General features: G+C 37.8%; 1 protein-coding gene across 8 annotated transcripts in view; it reads right to left on the reverse strand.

Annotated features, from left to right (window-relative positions):
• Positions 1 to 23,855, reverse strand: part of MARK1 (microtubule affinity regulating kinase 1) — a 59,455-nt gene that overhangs the window by 26,054 nt on the left and 9,546 nt on the right. For 6 of the 8 annotated variants that reach the window (XM_082049055.1, XM_082049051.1, XM_082049052.1 and 3 more), the window contains exons 2-5: positions 9,829 to 10,032; positions 9,089 to 9,142; positions 2,194 to 2,242; positions 977 to 1,042 (exon numbers count right to left, since the gene is read on the reverse strand). In XM_082049055.1, coding sequence (XP_081905181.1) covers positions 977 to 1,042; positions 2,194 to 2,242; positions 9,089 to 9,142; positions 9,829 to 10,032 — 373 coding nt within the window. Of the gene's footprint in view, positions 1 to 976; positions 1,043 to 1,612; positions 1,745 to 2,193; positions 2,243 to 9,088; positions 9,143 to 9,828; positions 10,033 to 23,855 lie in introns of those variants that run through there. The other 2 variants (XR_014183713.1, XM_082049057.1) reach the window with 2 other exon arrangements.

Here is a 23,855-nt window from a genome sequence, read left to right on the forward strand (position 1 = left end):
AGTCCTGCTGCCCAGGTTCTACTTTTGACTGTCATGCACAATGAAATAATGCTTGAAAACAACATCTCCCTCCCCCCCCACCCTTGGTGGGAAAGGATATAGAAGCAGACAAGGAAAATTCCTTTTTGCTGTTTGCATTGGGTTTTATTTTTCAGACATGTAATAGTCAAGACATACAAAAAAGGGACCCTTCACACTAAGGCTTCTTCAATTTTAAAAGATAAATCTGCTTAAAAACCACTGTGAAACAACGAAGACTAATAATGAAAAACATCTATATTGCATATGAGACAAACTGGGAAACAGGCAATTTCTTATCTACCGAATTTGTTTCACTTATCTCTAGTGGCTTCACTTGACAGTATCTGTATTACTTCAGCTTTTTCCTTCTTATTCTCTAATAAAGCTGCTCCAATGCCTCTCAGATCCCCACCTTTGGGGTGGCTGAGGAGCAGCCTTTCCTAGTGGGTCCCTATCCCTGTGCTGGGCTCCCTTCCCACACTCAGACATTTCCCACACAGATGCTGAGCAGCTCCTCGAGCGGAGACCCACGGACCGTCTCACTCCCCGTGGTCCTGCCAGTCCCTTTCCTTGGGATCCTTATTCCCATCCCCCAGACCTGTCTCTCCAAGTGCTCTGGCACACGTTTGCAAGACAAAATGAGGCACAAGTGGTTGCCTAAATATAGCAGATAAATACTGAGCAAAGTTTTTGCCAAGATCTGCACCAGATTATCTCCTGATATTCCAGCAGAAACCTCAGAGCAGTAACTACCCTTAAGCAAACCTAACAGGTTACTTTACAGAACTGGATGCAAGCAAGAAAGTCAGCTCTCGGAGGTCCACTGGGACTGTTGTAAAAGCCAGACTGGAATAACCCATAGACCATAAAATCCTTAAATCGGTCCTAGGCATGGAACGGGCATGGTTTTCTGTATTTCAGTTTATCCTTAAAGCAGAATTAAGAATCCACTTACCCCCGCTGGCATATTCCATTACCAAATACAACGTCTTTTCAGTTTCAATAACTTCAAATAATTTTACTGCAAGAAAAATGTATGAGAGAGAGATTGCAGCAGGGAGCAAAAGCACAGCACAACCAAAAAATTATACTGATGAAGCGAGTATAATTTATGGCCAGTGATAACACTAAACCATATTAAAACCTTATAGCCTTCAGGTTAGCATTCTTTTGAGGGGAAAAAAGCAAAATTAATTTCTAAATCACCGTTGATAATAAAGCATATTAATTCACAATTTTCTCCAAAGTTTATGCACACTGTACAAACGAGTTCATGCTGAAATTAGTGTTTAATTTGACACAGACGTCTTTAAGATCATACAAACCTTCCCTGTTTCACTATTAAACTGCTTCCAGTTAGAAATCTGAGATTCTGACCAACTAAAAACTGAGTGGATACCAGAAACGTTAAGTTTAAAAGACTTTCCTCAGCTTGTAATAGTACCTACTTGTTTAAAGCAAACACACTCCCACCGCCACCCCCAAGAAAACAAAAAACAGCAGAAGCTAAGAATGCTGGAAAAGCAACAAACAGTTTGAGGGATGAGAAGGGAGTACCTAGCATGTAATAACTTGTACACCTCATCCATACCTTGTATGCAACAAGCCCTCTGGCCGATTCAGGACCATTAAGTGTCTCTGGAACAAGACTGTCCAGCCCTCCTCAGCCAGAAGAATTGTCATCACAAAGTAGGGCCCTGAAGCTGTGGGGCAGGTGAAAGAACTAAAGCAGAAAGGGAAAATTACATACTTTGTAATTCTGATTTTCTGGAAACATCAGTCAATGGGAGTCTTTCCTAGACTCAACGGAGTTCTGCTACTTTCACCCAAGAAACTCATGCTCTTTGGTCTCAAGAGTAATTTCAATGGACGAGGGGAGTTAGGACCCTCAAGAGATTGGAGCGCTCAGCACCTCCTACTCCATGTTAAGGCTTTCCTGGACTGAGCAGCTGATCTCCTCAGAGCAAAATTCTTGTTCCAGCCAGAGTCAATAAAGGAGGGGAGACAATGAAGCATTTCCTGAATGCCCACTGTTCCTGTTATCTCAAGAAAGTTTCATGAACAAAAGTGTAACATAAAGTACATTCAAATAAAGATTCAAATAAAGCCAAAGAGACTAAAATATAAACAGTATAATAATAATAAAAGTTTGCAGAAATGCAGGGCTCCTACCAATATTGGGATGATTCAGTATCTTCATTATTCGTACTTCTCGAAACAACTGTTAAGGAAGAAAGACAATTTTCTTAGTGTGTATTTATGATGGAAAAGTTACAGAAGATATGCAATTTTAGATGGCAAAAAGGAGCAGCATAAGCCACATAAAATAGCACTAGCATAGACTATAGATAAATATAGTGCAGAGAACTGCAGAATAGGTAAGCTATACCTTATACGTTAGATAAAAATAACCACTACCAACTACATATCAAAACCAAACTGATTTTTAAGCTTTATACAAACAGACACAGATAAGTTTTAAAGCCCTTTCTGGATTTTCACACTGACCAAACCCAACAGATTATTCAAGGAGGTTTTTGTTACATCTTTGCTCTCATTTCTTTGGTGATCGGGAAGCTCAGCTAACCACCCTGAACACATACATAACTGCAGGTGCAAACATAAGGTGTAGCACTACAGAAAAGTCAAACACACAAATGTTGAAACACAATTAGAGACCAGTAATCCTGATGTTCTGCAGTCCTGCCACTCCACAGATGTGAAGCAGGTGAGTTCACTTTTCTCACAACTACCAAAACTTACACAGCAATGTCCCCTCTTCCCACAGCAAGGCCTGAATGTTTATGACTGATTACAGTCTGCTTTACAATCCTGAGTCACATAATTAAAAAGAACTGGACAAACTCATAGCCCCAAGTGTATATACTTAAGAAAATGGTGAGTTTGCCTTTTATTTTTTTTTTCCTTAAAATCAGAAACAAGGCATCTTTGCTCTTAAATTTCTAGTATTCATGGGTTTATTGATTAAATAAGAGCTGAAGCAAGACTAACCTAGGGGCTTGAAGGGAAGAAGGCAAACAAAAGCAATCCTAAACGACTACATAGTCCTATTACTCTATACTTGAGGCTGTCTAAGCTTGCACTGTTTTACTTCAAGTGAACAGCATATCTGCATCGTGACATCCATTTACTGTGCTGCATGCTCTTTGGTCCCATATTGGGCTGAAGTAGGATCCTGAAATGAAGGAAGAAAAGCTTGCTGGCTTCAGCCTAATGTTCAGATATTTTGGAAACATCTTAGCTCTACAGTCCTCCTTATGGAGAAGCTTGGTTCAGCACACAGAAGTGCACTGTTGCTATTTTGCTCGCCTGATGTCTCAGAGGACTTGTCTCCCTCCATTTTCAAAATTAGTCCCATTTGTTCAGATATTACTCTTGCAAAAGGGTACAAAGATGTAAGCCAGAGACTGAACACCTCATCAAATAGTAGCACTTTAGTTTCTATTTTATGATGCCTGAAGCTACGAGTTAAGACAAATTCTTTTGCTTAGACAACACTGATGTTTCTTCACTCCATTTGTGCAACTTAGTCATAACACTTCTAGAATTTTGAGTTTATTCTACAAGACTAGAGAGTAACATCTTTTTGAAATTCAGCTTTTGATCAAGTAACATTATTGTAGTTCTACCTTAATTATTTCAAGCTAGTTACTATCCACTTGCCTTATAATTGCCCTTAAAACGATTTCAGAAGGAATCAAAGACTCTAAAAGCACTTTTCTGAGAAAACACAAACAGTATGATACCGTTTGCTTGTGTTCAAAATGTAACACATGGGCATGTAATACTATGCACTAGAAATAACTTCAGCAAATATTGTTTCCTCATAAAGCCAGTCATACTCATGAAAAAAAACCCTCATACCAGGCTGTTCTTTGTGCATTTATGTTTTTCTAGGTATTTTAATTTGTTGCACAAGAAAAGGTTTCTCAGTTAAATCAACAGCAATTAGTCAGAAGCTAACAAATCTAAAACAGTAGGTGGTATAGCTTCAGAAGAGCTTTTAAGCAGGTATGTGGAAAACTGCAATTCCTGCCAGAAGATTAGAAAGATATTTCATATTTCATAACTTAACAGTTACAGCAATGAACACACGTCTTCATAAGCAGGATTACAATATTTGGCTTCTATAAATAAAATAATTTCAAATCTAGAAAAAATATTACTAATAAACACAATTTTACAAATAATGTGAAGCACAGCAATTGAAAAAAAATTGATGTGCATTATTCTACTCAATATTCTCACAGGATCTAGAAATTTATTAGTTGGTTTAAGATTCAAATTGATTTTACAGGGACACTAGATTTTGTTCCACATAATACACAATTTTTTCTTCCATAAAGGAAAAAGCATATCAGGAAATAGAATAAAAGTCTATTTTCCTCAACAGAGAATATTAGTGACTTCTAGCCTGATGCAGGTACTTTGTTACATGAAAGAAACCTTTACTTGCTCTGATTCTGAATAGAAGACATTACCAAGACCTAAATCACAGAATCACAGAATCGACTGGGTTAGAAAAGACCTCAGAGATCATCAAGTCCAACCCTTGGTCCAACTCCAGTCCATTTACTAGATCATGGCACTAAGTGCCACGTCCAATCTCAGTTTAAAAACCTCCAGGGACGGTGAGTCCACCACCTCCCTGGGCAGGCCATTTCAATTCCAAAGCATAGCTTTATTCCATACAAACACCAATACAATTTTTTACAACATCTTGTATTATATATCCTGTTGAATAGATATTTTTCAGAAATGAAGTAGTTACTCTCAACCTTTTGAAAGAAAGCAGCTATTCTATGGCAAATTCTAAATGTATTCAAAGTCAGAAGGTGAATCTTGATGGTTGGTGACTCTGAGGTGGGCTTCTTGTTTGTCTGGGGATTTTGACTCAAAGGCACTTATAGCGCTGGTTGAAATGCATTTGCATGCTTAGAGCAACTACCGGACAAGGCTGGAGCAGCCAAAGTTATCTTAGAAGATGCTCATCCACACAAATCACGTCAAGAACCAGCTGAATGGGTAGTGGCTATTTTATTATTCAGATAGGACAATGTCACAGTATGTTTGGGATTGGAAGGGACCTCAGAAGATCATCTAGTTCAATTCCCCTGCTGGAGCAGGAATGCCTAGGTGAGGTTGCACAGGAACATGTCCAGGTGGGTTATGAATATCTCCAGAGAAGCCTCCCTCCAAATGTATCAGAGGATGGAGAGAGAGAAATCAGTAGAGTAAGACTGAAAGAATATTTGAAATCTTGGCATCTACCTGCTGACTAAACAGCTTGCCCTGGAAAAGATCAAAAGACTCCAGGTGATGGTAGTCCCTACTGAAATCCCCTCCCCAGCTGCTTGCCCATTGCTGAAACTACAGCACACAAGGTTGCCTTCTTCATGGGGAGATCCATGTTCCTCTCAGAGTCGGTGTTTTGCAGTTGTTATTGGCTTCTGACAAGCTTCTAGCAGTTGTGTACTTGGAACCTGATATTTTCAGACCTTTTTCTGAAGTAACTCAGGTATAGGCATTTACAAATCAGGCAGATGTAACTCATATATTCCATAATACTGCTATATAACTAAGTCAAGTAGCTTTGCTAAACCTGCTTGGCTTGACAGATACTTTCCAAGCCAGAAAGAAAGAAATTGTTTGCAAGGCTGAAAGAAGAGAAGTAATGGAACAGCACCATGTAGACACCACAAACACAGCCACATTACACCTTGTGTTGTTCCTGGCCCATGCAGTCAAAGGGGATGTGTAAAGGTCTCTCAAAGGTGCAGTAGGGAAAAGGAACCTAAGTTTGATTTAGACACATCTAAAAATAAAAAGAAGCCCTCCGACACCCTAAAAAAGGGAAAATTTGAAATGTCACTTGCTAATCGAACCCTTTAAGAAAAAAAAAGCACCTTCTGCTGTGCTAGCATTTTACAGAAGAGTGACAGAATAATACTTCAGAAACAGCTCTAGCACAGCCAGTACAAGACAACATTTCCAGTGTAGCAGACATGCAGAAAATAGAACAGCTATTTTGATATAAATTCTAGTTATGATGAAACCCAAATACTTACATTTGGGAACAAATTATAGTCATAACTGGAAAAAGCTGAGTCAGCACACTATGTTACGATCAAGACAGCGAGTTCACAAAAAAAGCCAGCTCTATCTTCTAAACAGGCGCTCACTAAGATGAGAACCACATACTGAACAAATTGAAAACAAAATAAAAGGTAGTGCCCTTAATTTGTTTATCTGTTTAAAGAGGTAGAGGACCTGAAGGAAGAAATACAATATAACTTAAGACTATCATGTTGCATGCACAAGGATGCAAATTTTAAAATTTATAAGGTCACCTTACTTGTGTCATCTCCTAAAATTCGATGGTTTAAGATAAAATAACTAAGTCTGTGAAGTACCCTGTCCATACCATATGGCATAAATAACATTGGAGAGTGGCTAAGAACAAACTAAACACTTTCTTTGTTTTCATATCCGTGACTAACTACAGACCCAGCTTCTATGACACTGTCAGAAACTCAAGTATGTGCTCAAATATTTCTGTTTACAAAACAAAATAGTGCAGGAGAAGCTATGATGACAACTCAATTAAGTCAGTAGCAAGTACTATGGCAAAACCTACTTGCACTTGGTATCCCTTACAGTACAGTGAATGGCAGGAGGATGGTTTTGTGAATAACCCTGTGCCTAAGATCACTACATATTCATCTTGCTTGATTAATAATAATCAATAGTGATTGAAGGCCTAAAAGTTTTGCCGACCTGCATACAACGTACCAGCTTTGAAGTTTTAAAGCCTGTCCTGTCAACTATGCTAATTTAGATGGGTTCGAACTCAGGAGTGGTATTTTTGTGGCAATAACATACTCCAGTATTCCTCTATAAACAGTAATTAGAAAAGTGTCTGTTCCTATTATCACCACTTCCCATTTCCAATGTTACCTCTTGAAATAAAAATTGACTACTTAACAGTGCTACATACAGTATAACCCTGCTGACAAATCATAAAAATTCACACTACAATGATACTACATTGTACATAAAGAATCACAAACTTTACGTAATAGTTCACTGCAGAAATAAAAATAAAGATGACTGATTTCATGGAACAGAATAAGAATTTTTTTATTGTTTTATCTACAATACACAAATGACCTATCAGAATACTGTAAGAAATAATTCCAAGCATGCTGATGAACCACCCTCCCACCCTTATTTGCTTTAAAAAACTACAATTGCCTGAGTGACTCTGCAAAAACTGTGCTTACATTTACTTAAAAGCTTTCAGGGAATCAATATTCAGCTTCACTCAAAAGTATCAGAAAAATTGTAGGAAGCTGAAGACATTTAGAGCTTCAAAACAAAGATTATTTTTTCTGAAAATTACAATTAAGATGTTACAAAGGAAAACTTTATACCAACAAGTTATCACGCTTTCCAGTGTAAGCAGACGATGCATGGGATAAATATTTCTAGAAGTTATTGAAGAAGAACGGAATTGTTGTTAAATCACTTAATTCAATTTCTGTCCTTAGCTCTATGATAAGCTGCTTCTACCTGCACCTAAAAGTGTTTCTCTTATCATCTTCCCACTCAAAAAACACGTAACAGCAGCAATGTCCTATTACATGAGTGTTTTGTGTACTAGTGGTGCAGTGTGACAGCATCTTTTGTAAGCTATGAAAGTTTCATTTATACTTGGAATGATTTATCAAATTACTGTTGAATATTTTTGTGTAAATATATCTTATCGCTAAAGCAATTACCCTAGAACTATCTTTTTCATGCTTCATTTTCCTGGACATTTTAATGCTTTTTATCCTCTCTTCGTTCAACAATGAGACAAATTCAGCTGACTCTCCAAGCATAAATACCAAGCTAGGTAGGAAACAAGCTACATGAGCAGCACAGGATTTCCCCAGTGTGCTCTGTCACGTCCTGCCTCTGTGGGGCCCTCTTCACTAGCCCAAGTATTAGCAAAGAAATTTGCTTAATATAGAATATAGAATGTAAGGATAGCGAAATTTTGGATGGACTCTGCACAGCAGGTTGAATTAAAAAAAAAAATCCTGAAGAACCCACATTCAAAAATACTACAGAAGAGAAATTAAAGCAAATAAATCAAAGAATTAAAAGACATCAAAGAAAAAAAGTCATATTTAACTTCCCATAATCAAAGTTACACAATAAAATAAATGTAATGGCAGCCAGAGATAAAAGAGAAACAAGCCCTAGCTTCTCTTTCTCTCTCTCATTTTACAGCTGCGGACAGCAGCAGTCCAGTATTTGTAACGAAAAAATATCCCCCCCCCCCCTTTTTTTTTAAGGGGCAACCTCCAATAGGACAATGCAAAATTTCTGTCCTTTAGCCAAAACCAAACATATGCATAAATAGAAAAATAAAGCCCAAACCAAACAAAAATCCCCCAGGGTTTTGTAGAAACACTCATCACAATGGTTATGAGGGACTTCTGAATTTGTCTACAGTTACAAATAAACAAGAATGTTCCAATTATTTTCAGCCATTTTGTCAATTCTATATACAAAAAGTAATTGCTAAAGGTCCATTGAGTTTAACAAATATTTTATTCAAGCTGAAAGAATATAAAAACAAAAGGTAAAAATTAAATTAAAGCCATGAAATTGGCACTCTTATGTCCACAAAACCTAATTACTACATTAAAGAAAAATCCAAGAAAAATACTATCCTTTACAGCATTATATCTTGATTTAGTATGTAGACAAACTACTTGTGTACTTAAGATATTTTCTTGTCAGCAAAGATTAAAGCTGAAGTAGGAAGGAAGAGCAAAGAAGTGATGTTTAGATAGGAACCACGCAGAGCAACTGCCCTCAGACAAATTGCACATGCACATTATAGCCAAGCCAGTAGGATACCACTGTCTCCTAAGGTCACAGGTATACCAAGATGTTTGTTTAGCAAGATAAAGGGACCAAACATTTTGACAAGTAAATAAAAGATCACAGTTCAACTGTTTATAGAATTTCAGATATTATGGTGTATTCTTACCTTTTGCAGACTAGTTGGATTTAGCTGGGTTTTATCTATTATTTTCACAGCGACCTTTGGGGAAAAAAAAAGCAAACCACGGATTACAAAACTCAGAAAAATGTTTGAACAAAAATATATTGCACCTCTGTGAGCAAAAGCATAGATGTGCCTATAAGACGTATATGTGTCTACTTTTATGCATTTCATCAAGCAAAACTTCCTCACCTATTATGATCTTCCAGCAGGAGTTCAGAACTTTGCCACAAGATGGTACCACCAAGGAATCAGTTTTATACTTATGTCAGTGTTTGGACCAAATAATGTTATCCTGTTTACTGCAAAACCAGGGCCTTCAAACACGAGATCAATCTATGTCTCAATACATTTCAATATCAAGGATCTATCTATCAGTAAGTTTATCAATACCAACAAAGTCTAACTACCATTAGATTTCTCTTTGGTTTTGGAAATGGTTGGGGATGAACTGACCCACTCCCACCTCAAAATACCCCTTGATGCACAATAAACTTTTTGATCTCTTCACCAAGAATTTACATTCCTAAGAAAAGGAGCCATTAGATGGAGAACACTCATGCACGTCAGGTAACTTTTCCTATATTCTGAAACACGCTTTTTGCACTTTCCTTTGTGATGACAAAATATGCACTTTTTCTATTCAGAAGAGAAAGGTAATATAAAAGCAAAGATAGTCAAAGAGAATATAAAACATTCTATCAGCCTTTTTTTTAAAGGCTTACCTCTCTTCCAGTAAGCACATGCCTTGCCAGTTTCACTTTGGCAAAATTTCCTTTTCCTATTGTTTTCAGTAAGCGATAATTTCCAATGTGAGGATGCTCTTCATTGGTAGATGTAATGGAGTTTCTACATCGGGGGATATTTTGTCTGCTACTCGACTTGATAGGCTGCACATGTGGTTCAGTGTACCCATCCACAGAGGTATGCTGGAAGACAGATAAAATAGTTGGGAATTTAACTACTGGTATTTTAGACAGTTACAGCAGAACAGACTGTATAAAAAGGTGTAGGGGGAGTAACTTATTTACTTTTACAATGTAACTGACAACTTTGGATGGTAGCCCAAGCAGGACATGCTGTTTTCAGGCAGAGTTTGATGAATGTTTTGAGAAAAAACATCTGCAGAAAGATTTTACCAGCTCCAAAAGCAAAACTAGATACACCTAGGCAGTAACCAAAAAACGATTAGACTTTTTAAAATATGAAACTATGCCAAACTACACCACTATGTTGCAAATAAACTTGTCTAATCATAACCAAATTTAGTGTTTTAAAAATACACAGTACAAAAAAAAAAAAAATTGTACTTTGGCATATTTGGAAACAAAGTTTCATTCAATTATTTTTCCTTAACTTTCTTCACTCAGCATTATGAGAAAAATATTGCTTCAAGTAAGCTTTGTTCCTCAAACCTGTTTGTATATTTTTGTAAGTCATAGAAGTTCTCATTCAAGTAATAATCTACATATTTAAAAATAATAATCTATTCTTAAAGAAAACTCCATGATATAAATATATTTTAAATCTCAAAAAGTCTGAAGAACTAAAAGGCTGTTATTTTTAATGCATGCCACACATCATCCCACATTAAACGTTAGTCACTGAAATCTGCAGTGCTTCTGTACTCTTTTAACTTCCAAGTATGTAAGAGGCAAGATACAGATGGGGCTTGGACATGTTCCAAGGAGAAACCAAAGTAAGGGAAGATGTCAAAGGGGTGTTAAGTGTTTCAGTATATCAAATGCTCTCTGACATTAGTGGTAGATGGATACAAATGTTTAACAGGTAAAATTTAGCCTCTGATCTTTTAAGTTACAGCTTTTAAGGTAGGCAAATACTGTAGGCAGAAAAAGTCTTCTCAGACCCAGTGTTTAGATTTTGTAACAGAATGGGATGCTTACTCCCAGCTCACTCAGTTCCAGCTAAGCATAAAGCACCAACAAAACTCAAAAGACATCTGAGTATTTTCCCACTATTCACTGCTACAATCAAAAAGTGGCTATCTTGGTATCTTTATAGAGATCCTGTTTCTTTACAGACCAAAGGCCCCCAGATCTTTGGCCTGACGCTGAAAGCAGAGTCAGAAGGCAGCAGGAGGTTCCACTCTTTCTCCCAGTACCCAACCTAACACCAGCCTATGCTGATCTCACTCGTCATCCCTCACGCAAGTAGCTATTTTCTTATACAAAACAGAATTCAAAGCAGTGCTTCCAACTTCAGACTGCATTTATTATAGACCTAAGTCAATTCCCTCCTGTAAACACCCAGGCTTACAGATAGTCCCACTGAGCCCGGCACAGTTATTTCAGGACATAAGCACCAGTAGAATTGGGAAAACTTGCAAACAGCTGCAACGCAACCGGAAAAAACAAGGAGTAGACCACAACCAGAATGTTCTTCCCAAATGTAGCACAACTCTGCTTACATCACCTCCAGCATTATTAATTATTCACTATGGCCAGCAGAACAGTCCTAAATAGAATTTTCTGTTTGTCTTTTCATTACCCGAGTCTCTCTGCAAAATACTACTTTACTCCCACTGCTGAACAATTTCCAAATTACTGCAGAACCAAGCAAGCCAGACATGTTTAGATTCTGTATATCAGACAAATTTATTCAACCATAAAATAGCACACTAGCAATAGTATTTATCCTTTGGAAGCACATAATTAAAATACTTTCTGTGGACTTGGAAAGAGAGGATCAGACGGACAGCTCCAGGCAAAGAGGTTTTGAAACATTCCTTCAACATCAGATACGAGTCCTCCATGCAATAAACCAGAGCCCAAATACAAGTCTTGCCTAAGAAAACACCCTGAAAAATCAATATTTGTATGGTGCTAATAATTAATATATTATATTAATATAATAATTAACATATTATAGCCGTACCTAGAACCTTGTCTAGAGCTACAGCACTATGCTAAACAAGCAAATTTTAAAAGTCCTCAAGCCTATTTATGCACACAATTAGTTTTTCACTACTTGTAATACAATGCCTACCAGAAGCAACCCTAATATCAATTGCCAATTTTATACACGTCATAGGATTAGCCTACTGCCTGGAGATACTGGAAGGGGTCTTTTAGATAAACAGTTGGATAGGCAAACAAAACCAATGCCATAGGCAAAGCGAAAGATGGCTTCACAGCATAGATCATTTTTAATGCAGATTTAACAGGTAAAGCAGTTATCTAATCCTAATGACAATATAACACAGAACCGAATCCGAAAAAAGGTAACAAGGTTCATGGTCATGACAATTCTCAATTTTGGTCTTTCTATGATGGAAAAACTAAGCCACTCCAGATAGTTTCTTAATTATTCCCTCTTATATTATCTTCAGAGTCAACCATTCTCCCCAGCTATGCTCAAGGATGACAGAAAACATGCATAAAGAAGGTCAAGTTTCTTAGCTTGTAAGCCACATATATAATTTTTGAACTTTTAACAACACTGAATGAAATTCAAATTATTCTTCTTAAGTCTTGAAATAGGCCTCTCTTTTGCACATAAACATGTTGCTATTGTTGGAAAGCACAGAGGAATTTAAACTAGAAACTCATCAACTTCTACAAATAAGCATTCAACAAAACTGAAATATAATGAAGATATTGAAAAAAAATCAGGTCAAATAATGGCATCTCAGAGATTATTTCCAAACAGTGCTAAAGCTGAATTCCACAGAAGGATGTAACATCCACACTGTCTAGAAAGACAAGATATGTAGTCTTAAGATCTTTCTGGTTATTACAACATGTTCATTCATTATGCATCAGCTACTATGTGGCTGTTTAAAAATGCCATTTCAGAAGAACGATCTCTAAATTCTGAGAAATTTGTCAGGGTGCTGGAAACAAGAAGGCTGTAAAAACCAACACTCTCCTTGAAGTTCATTGCCATCTAAAACCAATTCCAGCTAATGACCTGCATTGTTTACACAGAATTTTAATGAAAGATTCTGATATTTCTCTAGATATCTTGATAATATATCTCAAGATATATATATATATAATTTAGTGGGAAACACTATCTTACTAGTACTTCATAAACATAACTTCCAGTATGGTCACTTTATGTCAGTGCGAAATAAAATGCCTAGAAATCAACATAAAATTGGATGTTTCTTAAAAGAAAATTAAATTTTAAACAAAGAAGGTCCATCAGTGACAAAAGCTTAGTGCTGAAACAGTATATTAGAGTAGGCATTTAGGTACTGCGCATGTCGGGCAACTATTAAAAAAAGAAAAATCCCATACAAAACCAAATCACAGTATCACAATATGTTTGGGTTCGGAAGGGACCTCAAAAGATCATCTAGTCCGATCCCCCTGCTGGAGCAGGAACGCCTAGGTGAGGTCGCACAGGAACATGTCCAGGCGGGTTTTGAATGTCTCCAGAGAAGGAGAGAGACTCTGTCACAACCCCCCTGGGCAGCCTGTTCCAGTGCTCTGTCACCCTTACTAAGAAGAAGTTTTTCTCAAATTTAAGTGGAACCTCTTGTGTTCCAGCTTGATCCCATTACCCCTTGTCCTATCATTGTTTGCCACTGAGAAGAGCCTGGCTCCATCCTCGTGGCACTCACCCTTTATATATTTATAAACATTAATAAGGTCGCCCCTCAGTCTCCTCCAAACTAAAGAGACCCAGCTCCACCGCCTTTTCAGAAATCTCCAAAAAGTAATTTTAGTATTCAATTTTTCGATTGTGACTGAAGAGAGCTCAATTAAAACTTATGACTCAGAACTAGGCTTGTTCCTGACATGTCCCATTAATTACAGAAAGTCAACAGCACTAAAATCACAAGAGAACTAACCTGACCCATCGCTTCCCAAGACTCAAAGCTATCGTTTTCCTTGTTTACCCCAGGCAGCTTTGCAAAAGCAAGATGACCTGATGCCCAGACACATTATCCTCAAGAAAGTGCAGAAGAACTAACCCCACCAGGTAGATACAAAGTGTGTGCTTCACTAATTCAGCATCCTTTGGCTACTTAGCCACTGGAGCAGTTTTCTCACAGATTAGACACTGTAATTAAACTGACATCATCACATATATTAACTGCTCTTACGGTTTAGTTTTAAAAAGTCCCCAAAATCATTCCAGACACCAAACCACAAAGTCTTTCTCAATCAAACAACACTGAAGGCCTCTCTAGTAACAGGGCAACTTCCACACATTGATCTGCCTACAAATACACCTCGCTTGATTAAACAAACATCTTAGTCCTGAATTTTCCCCTTCTTGAATTACTACGTGGTAAATTCCTTGGTACAGTCAGCCCATGAAAGCAAAGTGTGCACACATACTGCTAGAAAAGGCACACCATCACACTCTCTCTCTCAATATTACCTCCTGTTATGAACTTAAGTTTCTTGCAGCCAATTTTTTATATTTGTAATTCCAAACATTTTGAAGTATGTGCCATACAGATGAACATTTGTACTACCTGTCATATTTTGCAAGGTCATCAGAATAGCTAGCCCAGACAGAGGAACTCTGAAGGGTTTAGAAGACTGTCTTCTGAACAGCACTGACCTGCACCAGCTTTGATTCACAATACAGGAAGGAAAGGGCAGAAAGGTAGGAAGTAATGTCCTGGACGTCCAGCTGTTTTCATGTTTTAAGTGCTTGCTGTCCATAACTACTTTAGGACCTAGGAGCTTCTAGCAAACCACCTCAGGCAAGTCTTCCTGTTGCTGAAATAATCAAACTAAACTATAAGAGTCCTATTTTTTGAAAGATCTTGGTAAACCTCAATGTAGAAACCAACTGAAATGTTGAGATCAGCTTGTTCTGCATCGTATATCAAGAGCACCAAGAGGTCCAGCTTTACAGTTATGAAGAATGGTGCAACTTTGAACTGCACAACATTATAGTACCTGATCCATCAGGTAGTGCCAGAAGAAGAGGATTCCCAGAATCACAGACTGGTTGGGGTTGGGAGGCATTTCTGGTGATCATCTAGTCCAACCCACCTGCTAAAGCAGGTTCACCCAGAGCAGATCACACAGGAATGTGTCCAGGCGGGTCTTGAATGTCTCCAGAGAAGAAGACTCCACAATCTCTCTGGGCAACCTGTTTCAGGGCTCTGGCACTCCTCTTCCAGGTAAATCTCATATCTGCACAGCTTACTTTTGCCACACGTACCAATCACATCACACTGCAATTACCAAAACACCTCTAATCTCAATGAAAACATCAATAGAGCACTATGTACTCTAATTTTTCGTATCTTTCAGACATGTGAAAAAGTGCTTTGGAGGGAGCAATGAAAAAGACTAAATGTATGCACACATGATTCCATGATTTCTTACCAGCAATTAAATGCATACTAGATTGTCTATACATGACAAAAACTTTGTTATTTAAAAAACAAAACAAACAAACTAAAAACAACAACCAAGGCCCAAAGCAATCAACCTGCTCCACTGAAACAGGATAATATGCAGGAGTCAGCTCAGGAAAACCCAAGAAGCACACACAGAGTGAGGGAAAAAATACATACAGATTTTAAATTCGATACCAAAGTCAATGCATGGCAGAGACAGAAGAGAATCAGACAAAATTGTGACGTTTGTCTTTAACTTGTACCTGTACTCTGAGCCTGCACACACAGGCCTTCCAGAAGTACACAAGGAAAATAATCAAACCCACGTATGTGCATCTTTCTGTTTATATCAGATTTACATAATATGTAGGAATTCCAGGCATGAACATTTGAAAGAGCTTGAAGCTATCAGCAATAAGTAACAATGATTTTGAATAAAGCTACCTCGGTCAAGCATACGGAAACATTTCATTAACTGATGCTGTAACTCTGAAAAGCATTTTATATAAAACTTAAAAAACACCCAAACCAAACTATAAGCATGGAGTTCAGTATATAGTATCAAGTGAAATACTAAACAAAATAACTTTCCCTTACTCTTGTATCTCTTCCCTTTTCTTCCCAATTGCAGTATTCTATATTTCAAAAACAACTTCAAAACTAATGGTAAAGTATTTCTATTGCAAGATGAAATGCAATCCCTTCATTTCAATACACAATAAAGATTCCTTTCTAAAAGCATAAATATATGCTGGTGATGGGTAAACTTATGCTGAACATTTAGTAAATCTCATCTTGTGCTTGTTACTATGGTATCTAAGGCCCTTAGAAGTTTTGGTAGCATTTGTTTTGTTTGGGTTCTTTTGTTTGTTTTTAAGTGCTTAATATAGCTTTGTGAGACATATCAGAAATAAGTTTGCCAACTCTGAGACAGAATTGTTTTTCTAATCACAAACTACACAGGATGCAATGTTTACATCTCCATACTTGAAGCAATCTAGGATAGAAAATGGAGGCCACGATCTACCAGTGCAGCACCATACATAGCTAATGTTGAGTTTCAAAAGTTCATACACAAGGTGCTTTAGAACATTCAGTTTTCATATGGTGACACTAACCTGTCATAAATCCTGTCCATGTTATAGTAAGCTTGCTCCCAATTTTATGTTTTTAACACAGCAGTAATGTCATATGGAAGAGTGACATTCATTATCACATGGAACGACAGATACTTTTTAAGTATTAAAAAAATAATATAATGTGCTGGTCATCCCCTGAGAAGTCATAAAAACAAATACCTTCATAGCATTAAATCAGGTCTCGTAACCTGAACTCACTAACGTGCTTCCTCCTCTCCCTGGGCCTGAAGCCCTCAGCCCGGCCAGGCGTGCAGGTGCAGCAGAACAGGACCTTCCTGCTTTTGTTCCATTTCGCTCAGAATTGGCACAGTTATTTCAACCTGCCACTTTCCTTCCTGACTCATCCCAAACACACAAACAAGATTTTCCAGGGCTAATTCAGGACAGTCAGCCCATACCATAGCCATTAATTGCTACAACAAAGCTGAACCCTCCCTGTAGCCCCAGTGAAAACTGAGACAAGCCAGCTAAAAGCTGCTGCAGTAAAGCACAGATGGAACTGAGGGAAGGAAAACCAAAAAACAACAACAGAGTTTTCCCTAAAATTCTCTCACATTTAGTAATTTTTGTCATTTGGTATACTACTAGAAGCTACAGTCACTCCTACTAAGCAAAAGAGTATAACATTCCCTAGCTTGTCAAAATAAAATTATTAAAGTCCCACAAAACTTAACACAAACCTGTGTTTTTGAAAAGCAGCAGTTACAGGAGGGGGAAGGAAGGAGAACGGCCATTCCTGCTGCAGCCTCCTGGACACAATTAAACACTGCCCTTCACACAGAAAGAGTTCTTTCACCATTTCTTGCCAGCCATTGCTCTTTCCTCAGGGGGCGATCAGTTTAACCGTACCAGACTTTTGTTTGACTTATTTCATAAGATCTTCAAGCTCTCCAGCACAGAGCTCCCAGTGAGCGTTCCCAGTTCACCCAGAACACCCTACCAGCAGCCAGAGATGCAGGCAGCTACAGGGCACTGCTACTGAATGCCATGGCACTCACAGTTTGCTCAAAAATCCTCAGAAAAGAAAACTAAATGCTAACGTTGATCATTAATTGAACCAACCAAACAGGAACATGAACACACCCAGAAAGCAAAACTTCTGGCAAAGGAAATTGGCAGGAGTTTTTATTGCGCTTATAAATGATGCAGTCAGGTCATTCTGCAACCGGCCTGATGAAAGGCAGGAGAACGGAGACATGAAACAACTTACAGTTCAGGATCATGTCAAGCACATGGAGCTTCTCAGGTGCTTGAAGGACTACAAGAAACAGAAAATGCTTAAATACCAGACTTCAAGACTAAGGGGAAAAGGCTGTTTTTACAGTCTGCAGACATGAGGCTTTTCTCCAGATGAGAAGAATAGCAGCAAGAGGCAACATTTATTCACAAATGGGCTACTAGATTCTAGAGCTAAGTGTCTCTGACACTCGTGACCAAACCACCAGTTTTCTGGTCCAGCTGAGGTTTCTTCTACAGAAGGAAAACACACAGCTAATTGAGACCAGGTTCCAAATCCCAACTCATTCTTTCTCTCAAAGGTTACAAAATGGGAATTTTCTCCTTGCCCATTGCACACCTAAAACAACTCTGCAAGAGTCCACATGTGGCATGATGGCTGCTGAAGTAGCTCACATGCTTGCAACCCACTTACAACCGCACCACAACTGGGGCAGCGGGATGGAGAGTCAACACAGGGACCAAAGACAGACAAAACCCAGCTGTCCCTTCTGCCAGGGTAACCTCCAACTCCCCGAGCACGAGCACCCCCAGAGAGTTTCCCAAGCATCAGCACAGGCCAAAGGAGGAAGTGGAACACCCAGCACCAGGAAGACAGGGCCACAGCAGCTTCACGTTAAACCCTCCTTATTCCTGTCCTGACAGTGTGCTTCCACATGGAAAAGAAAATTGATCACAGCGCTTTTCTTGATGATCCAGAGGCAAATCTACACCAGCAGTGAAACTTAAGCTAGGAGATATTTATGTTCTACAACAAGGTAGAAAGGGAAAAAAAAAAAAAAAAAAAAGGGGTGGGGTGTGAGAGAATACCCCCACACACAAACAAATAAAACACAAACCAAAGGAAATCCCACAAACAAATAAGCAGACTTGCTTATTTGTGTTGTGTATCTGCACAGGGTGTGCGAGATAGAAGAGCACACAATGCGAGCTTACAAAGCTACCCTTTAGGAGTGATGTGCATGGGCAAAGCACCCTTAACATTTCTGCTACATAAAAGGGAAAATTAAGTTACTTCTGTGGGAAGCTGGGCAGCATTTCTAACGTCTTTACATCCCCATTACTAGATTAATCCAACGGATCCAATGGTGAATCCATCAAGATAGATCACCATCTTATTTTGAAGACTATTTTACCTGAAGGTCTTATTAACTTTCTGTAGTAAAGCCTGCTTCTAGAAAGTGATGAGATGGCCAATTAAAATATCCAAACTGATAGCAATACATACTCACTGACGCACACATGTCCTAGAAAAGAAACCCTAGAACATGGCAGTGCAGCCTCTGTGATGTTTGAGGATCATGTCAAGCTATGTTTTCAATGAAGCTACCCAGTATTCTGAATTTTCTAATGTTCTTTTGCCACACAGCTTTTAGCAATCTTGGAAGTCTAATCTAAAGGTCATGGAGACTCATCTTAATATTTCCCTTTGTATAATAAAGTACATACAACAAAAATTTATCTAAAAGTAGTTGAGCAACCAGTAAATGTTGAGAATTAGAAGAGGAAAATAATGCATGGATGTACAGCAGATCAAAATGCCTATCTCATGGCCTTCCACTGGACCTGCAGCCTTTGGGGAGGGGAAGGGAGTCCTTCTTGAGCTAGGAAGCACTTGGCATGGCCTCTTGCACTACAGCATACTATTAATAGCTTAGCTTCTTCAGCCTCAAGGTTTGATAATATTTTCTGGTCAATCTCTCTACATTAAGGCCTTCTGGTGTCATTAACAAGTCTTGTCTCAGAAGACAGAAGTGCACAGTGCCTACTGGACCACACCTGCCAGGGAGATGCAGTTTTAATATTTAAGCTAGGACATGATCAGACTCAGCATTCTGCAAACACATTTTTTTTTATAAGCATTGATACAAAGATTGACTTTGAGGAGTAACGTATATTTTGGCATGGGAAAACCAGCCACCTTCCTAAGAAAAGGAAGCACCTTATATGGTGTAGGACGCTTCTATCAAGGTTCCATGACTTTGTCTATAGAGAACACTCTAGCAGGGTCTGATCTGATGGTAGGAGCTGTGGGCATCATTGAACATTGTTGGTCTTCTGAAAGTGTAAACCATATTTTAGATACAGAGCAAGATTATGATGATGTACTGAAGCCAGCTGGTATAGTGGGACATGGTGAGCCCAAAGAAAACAAAACAAAAAAACGATACGAAGCAAACTGAAGAGAATCTTCTGCTGAGTGCCTTCTGCCTCGTTTTTCATCTAACTGTTCATTAACAGATCAAATAAAATATCCTCGGTTGGGCTGTAGTAAGTATTTACCTTTATATGGATAACGCTACACCACATTTCAACTTAGCAAACATATTCCCAACTCTGTACAGATTTACAGTTAACTTTAAGCTGTCCAAACATTGTGTGCTGCTTGGACCAGCTCATGTCTTATGATCAAAGAGTGTGCTCTATACAGAGCTTGGACTATAATATCCTTGAAGTCCCTTGTTTCTAAACTCATGCATCCACCTATTTTAGAGTTAAATTATTTATGATCACAAGCTATCACAATTTAGCACTTTACAAATATATGCAACTAGGAACCTAAACTGAAAAAGGAAATAAAAAGCAAACACAAGCAATATTCCTCAAAGATTTTGCGAAGTTTCTAATACAGCTAGAAAACAATAATATATTTCTTTATATGCCTTTAAACTGGCAGATATAGTAATACGGTAGATAATGAACACTGACAATTGCATATATACCCCAGGTATCTGTCAATGTACTGAATTCAAACCATAAACAGAAATCATGTATGAATATAGCTGAGATGTAAAAATCCAAGCACAAGAAAAAGAATGAACATAAATGAAATAATCTGTGTTATATAACTCAGCAAAGGAAGTGAAAGAAAAAACATCAGAGGATGCAAAGAAAATACTAAAACCAACAGCCGCCTGATTTACTCAGCCCATTAAAATAAAAAGGTAAGAAAATGTGGAAGAAATTATGTACATATATACTGATGAAGCTTAAGAATACAAGTCAAAGAATCTACAATTAAAGGGTTGAGCAAAAACTAATATGCATTCAAAATTAATACAGTCATTAAAACAGACGGCCAACCCAACAGCAAGGAAAAAAGTATAGATTTTTTTTTTTTTTTTAAAAAAAAGAAAGTATGACTTTCTCTCTTGAGTCCTTGACAATCAGCAGGTGAGGAATCCCAGATCCCCAGCTATGGTCTTTAGACATTACCCCAGCCTGCAAGCTGTCAAAGTCAGACATTTCCATACTTCTTTATCTATACGGTGAGGTACAGCAAATAACCAGTAGCAGCAATGGTGGCCTCCAGACCACGATTAGCAGTGACAACCGTTGGTTCTGTCCTGAGCTGGGCATCACAACAGTTTGGATAACACTAGAACAATGCGTCTTACAGTCTGGAAATCCCCAGTTGAGGTGGCTTACCTAATCAGATGCCATCTCATATTAAAACAGGAATTAATTTCATTCAGTCTTAAGGAAGAGAAAGTCAGTAAAGCAGACAATGTCAGCAGGTGACAGGGATTATCAGTTTACCAACCAGCAACTGGGACTCCATCCTCAGAACCTTAAAGGAGAGTTATCCTTATACAGATTTCAAATGGATATCACTGAATCATTACTCCTACTCGGATGGGTCAGACAGCAACATCATATTCTCTCCTCCACCATCAGCCTGCCAAGGGTCCCTCTCCCACTCACGGTTCTAAGATGCTCCTTGCCTTTTAGGGGATAAGGAAAGGCACAGCGCTGTAGGAGACATGATCACATATCCCCTTCTGCAATGCTGTGATCCCTACATCATCTTAGGCTCACCAGGAACTTCATTTATAATTTTTTTTCCTTAATTTACCAAACTAACAAGAACCCTTCCAATTCCAGGGGATGAGAGCTATTGCGTTAAATATCTTTCCTGTTTCACCACACACCTAACAAATAATAGGTTCATTTTCTACCATCTTCCTACCCCCAATAGCTGGCCTGAAATAAGGCACAGCTTTCTATCTTTCCTCAAAAATTACCTGGAGGCAAATTTAACTCCAATATATGATAACTATACTACCTGCCAATATACTTGACAGTCTCCCAGTTTGCTTTTTCTTGTCTTTTTTTTTTTAATTAAGAAAATGGCTCATACACCATTAATATTTCACTTTATCACAATAAATTTAGTCTAATAGTCAAGTGGTATGTTTAATCTAGCTTCTTTAGTTTAGTAATTACTATGTGAAGGGAATGAAAACATACAGATGGATACAGGCATCCAGTTTGTCTCTTCTATGCTACCCCAGAAGGCTCGACACCACACACTTTGAAAATAATCCTATCTAAACAAAATATTACACATTACTAGGAAATTGATTTAATGAGTAACAGTGAAAAAGCTTGTACACAATACAAAAATACAAAGCTTTAAAAAAAGGTCAAACAAAAATAAAATACTTATTATTATTGCTGTTGTTATATCTTGTTATATTTAGAAAACATTGAATTTGATTTTTATATGAGCGCTATACTTCTGCCATCACTGGATAAGCAGGAATAGCTTTATTAAAACAAACCTTTAAATGCAGTTTTTATTTTATCAGCCTACTTTGCTTTGCAAAGGTTGAGGGATTAAATTTCCTTTAGCCTGTTTACAAACACTACTGTAGGCATACTTTCTCTAATAATTATGTCTTTCAATGACTAATTCCAGCACCTATGTTAGATCAACCCTCATTGCTCGTAACTTTCTTTAGATAAGATTTCTCTGGACTATGCAGTAGATGGAGCAAGAGCTTCATTGTGAAGTGCTTTCACTTCACAAACTCTCTTTGTCCATGGGCCATCTTACATCTACAACTAGAAGAAAGGACTCTCAAAAGCAGCCAGCCTTGTTCATTTAATGTCATATTAAGAAAAGCAAATTTGAAAACCTATCGCTCATATATATACCTGGTAAATACTACTCAAAGAAAGTACTAATATTTTTATATACATCTCATTGTATTGAATTATTACAATTGTTATTCCTTGTGGAGCCTGATCTTAAGGAGAAAAATACTACTTTAGTCGTTCACTAAGTAATGACATTTTGCCTTTTTTTTTTTTTTTTAAACCACTGGTGGACAATCCAAAATTGCAGTGGGAGGAAAATCTGATTACAGTTGGAAAAAATTACTAAATAAAAACCCAAATGCTTCAAAGAATTATATTACCTTCAATCGATAATACTATCTGGAATAGAGATATGAGTAAATACATTACATACATAACCCATTTGTGGAAAACAACCATATCCTCTGTAAGAGCTCAATGTAGCATTTAACAGGCTAAGGTAATTTCCACAGCAAGAATCAGACTCTTCTTAATGTGCAAGATTCTCTGAATTTTTAAGCTATTCCTCTGCTTATTTTAAGTAATGACAGAAACATCTAAGAATTAGGAAGATACTTATATACAACTGAAGCCAAGCATGCACTCTCAAAAGGAATTTCAGATATTTACTGTTTATGAACAAGTAATTTACACTGCTGCTACACGTACTGCAGTATGCCCTACACTTTGCTTTCCCTAATTCTGCAATTCTCGCACGTTAAATTCCTCGTGTATCTACCAAGTTTATGAAAAAAATCTCTCTCTACAAAGAACATTATAAAATTGTATGGCCTTTCTAAGTAATCATTATAAAGCTTTGGTTACTCTCTGCTGTTATCTGAGAAAAGAAAGCACAGTTAACTTTACTAGGGGGGAGGGAAGGAAATGGAGAGAGAGGAAAACAGTGTCTGACAAGTATTTAAAGTTCTAACAATCCTTCTTGCTAATAATTTCAAGAATAGTCCCCAAACCAGAAACAATTCCCCTCAATCCACCCACAGCAAAACATTTCTTCACTCCCTTTAGCTTAACAATTCAGATTATTCCCATAATAAAATGCTCCTTGGGATTCATACAAAAGGATATTTATTTCTTGAAGGATAAACAGAAGCTACAACTACATAGCTTCAGTAAAGCTTTGTATTGGTTTTGCTTATGTCATTAAATGAGCAAAACTGGA

This window comes from Streptopelia decaocto, assembly GCF_964273445.1.
Source record: "Streptopelia decaocto genome assembly, chromosome: 3".
Taxonomy (NCBI): Eukaryota; Metazoa; Chordata; class Aves; order Columbiformes; family Columbidae; genus Streptopelia; species Streptopelia decaocto.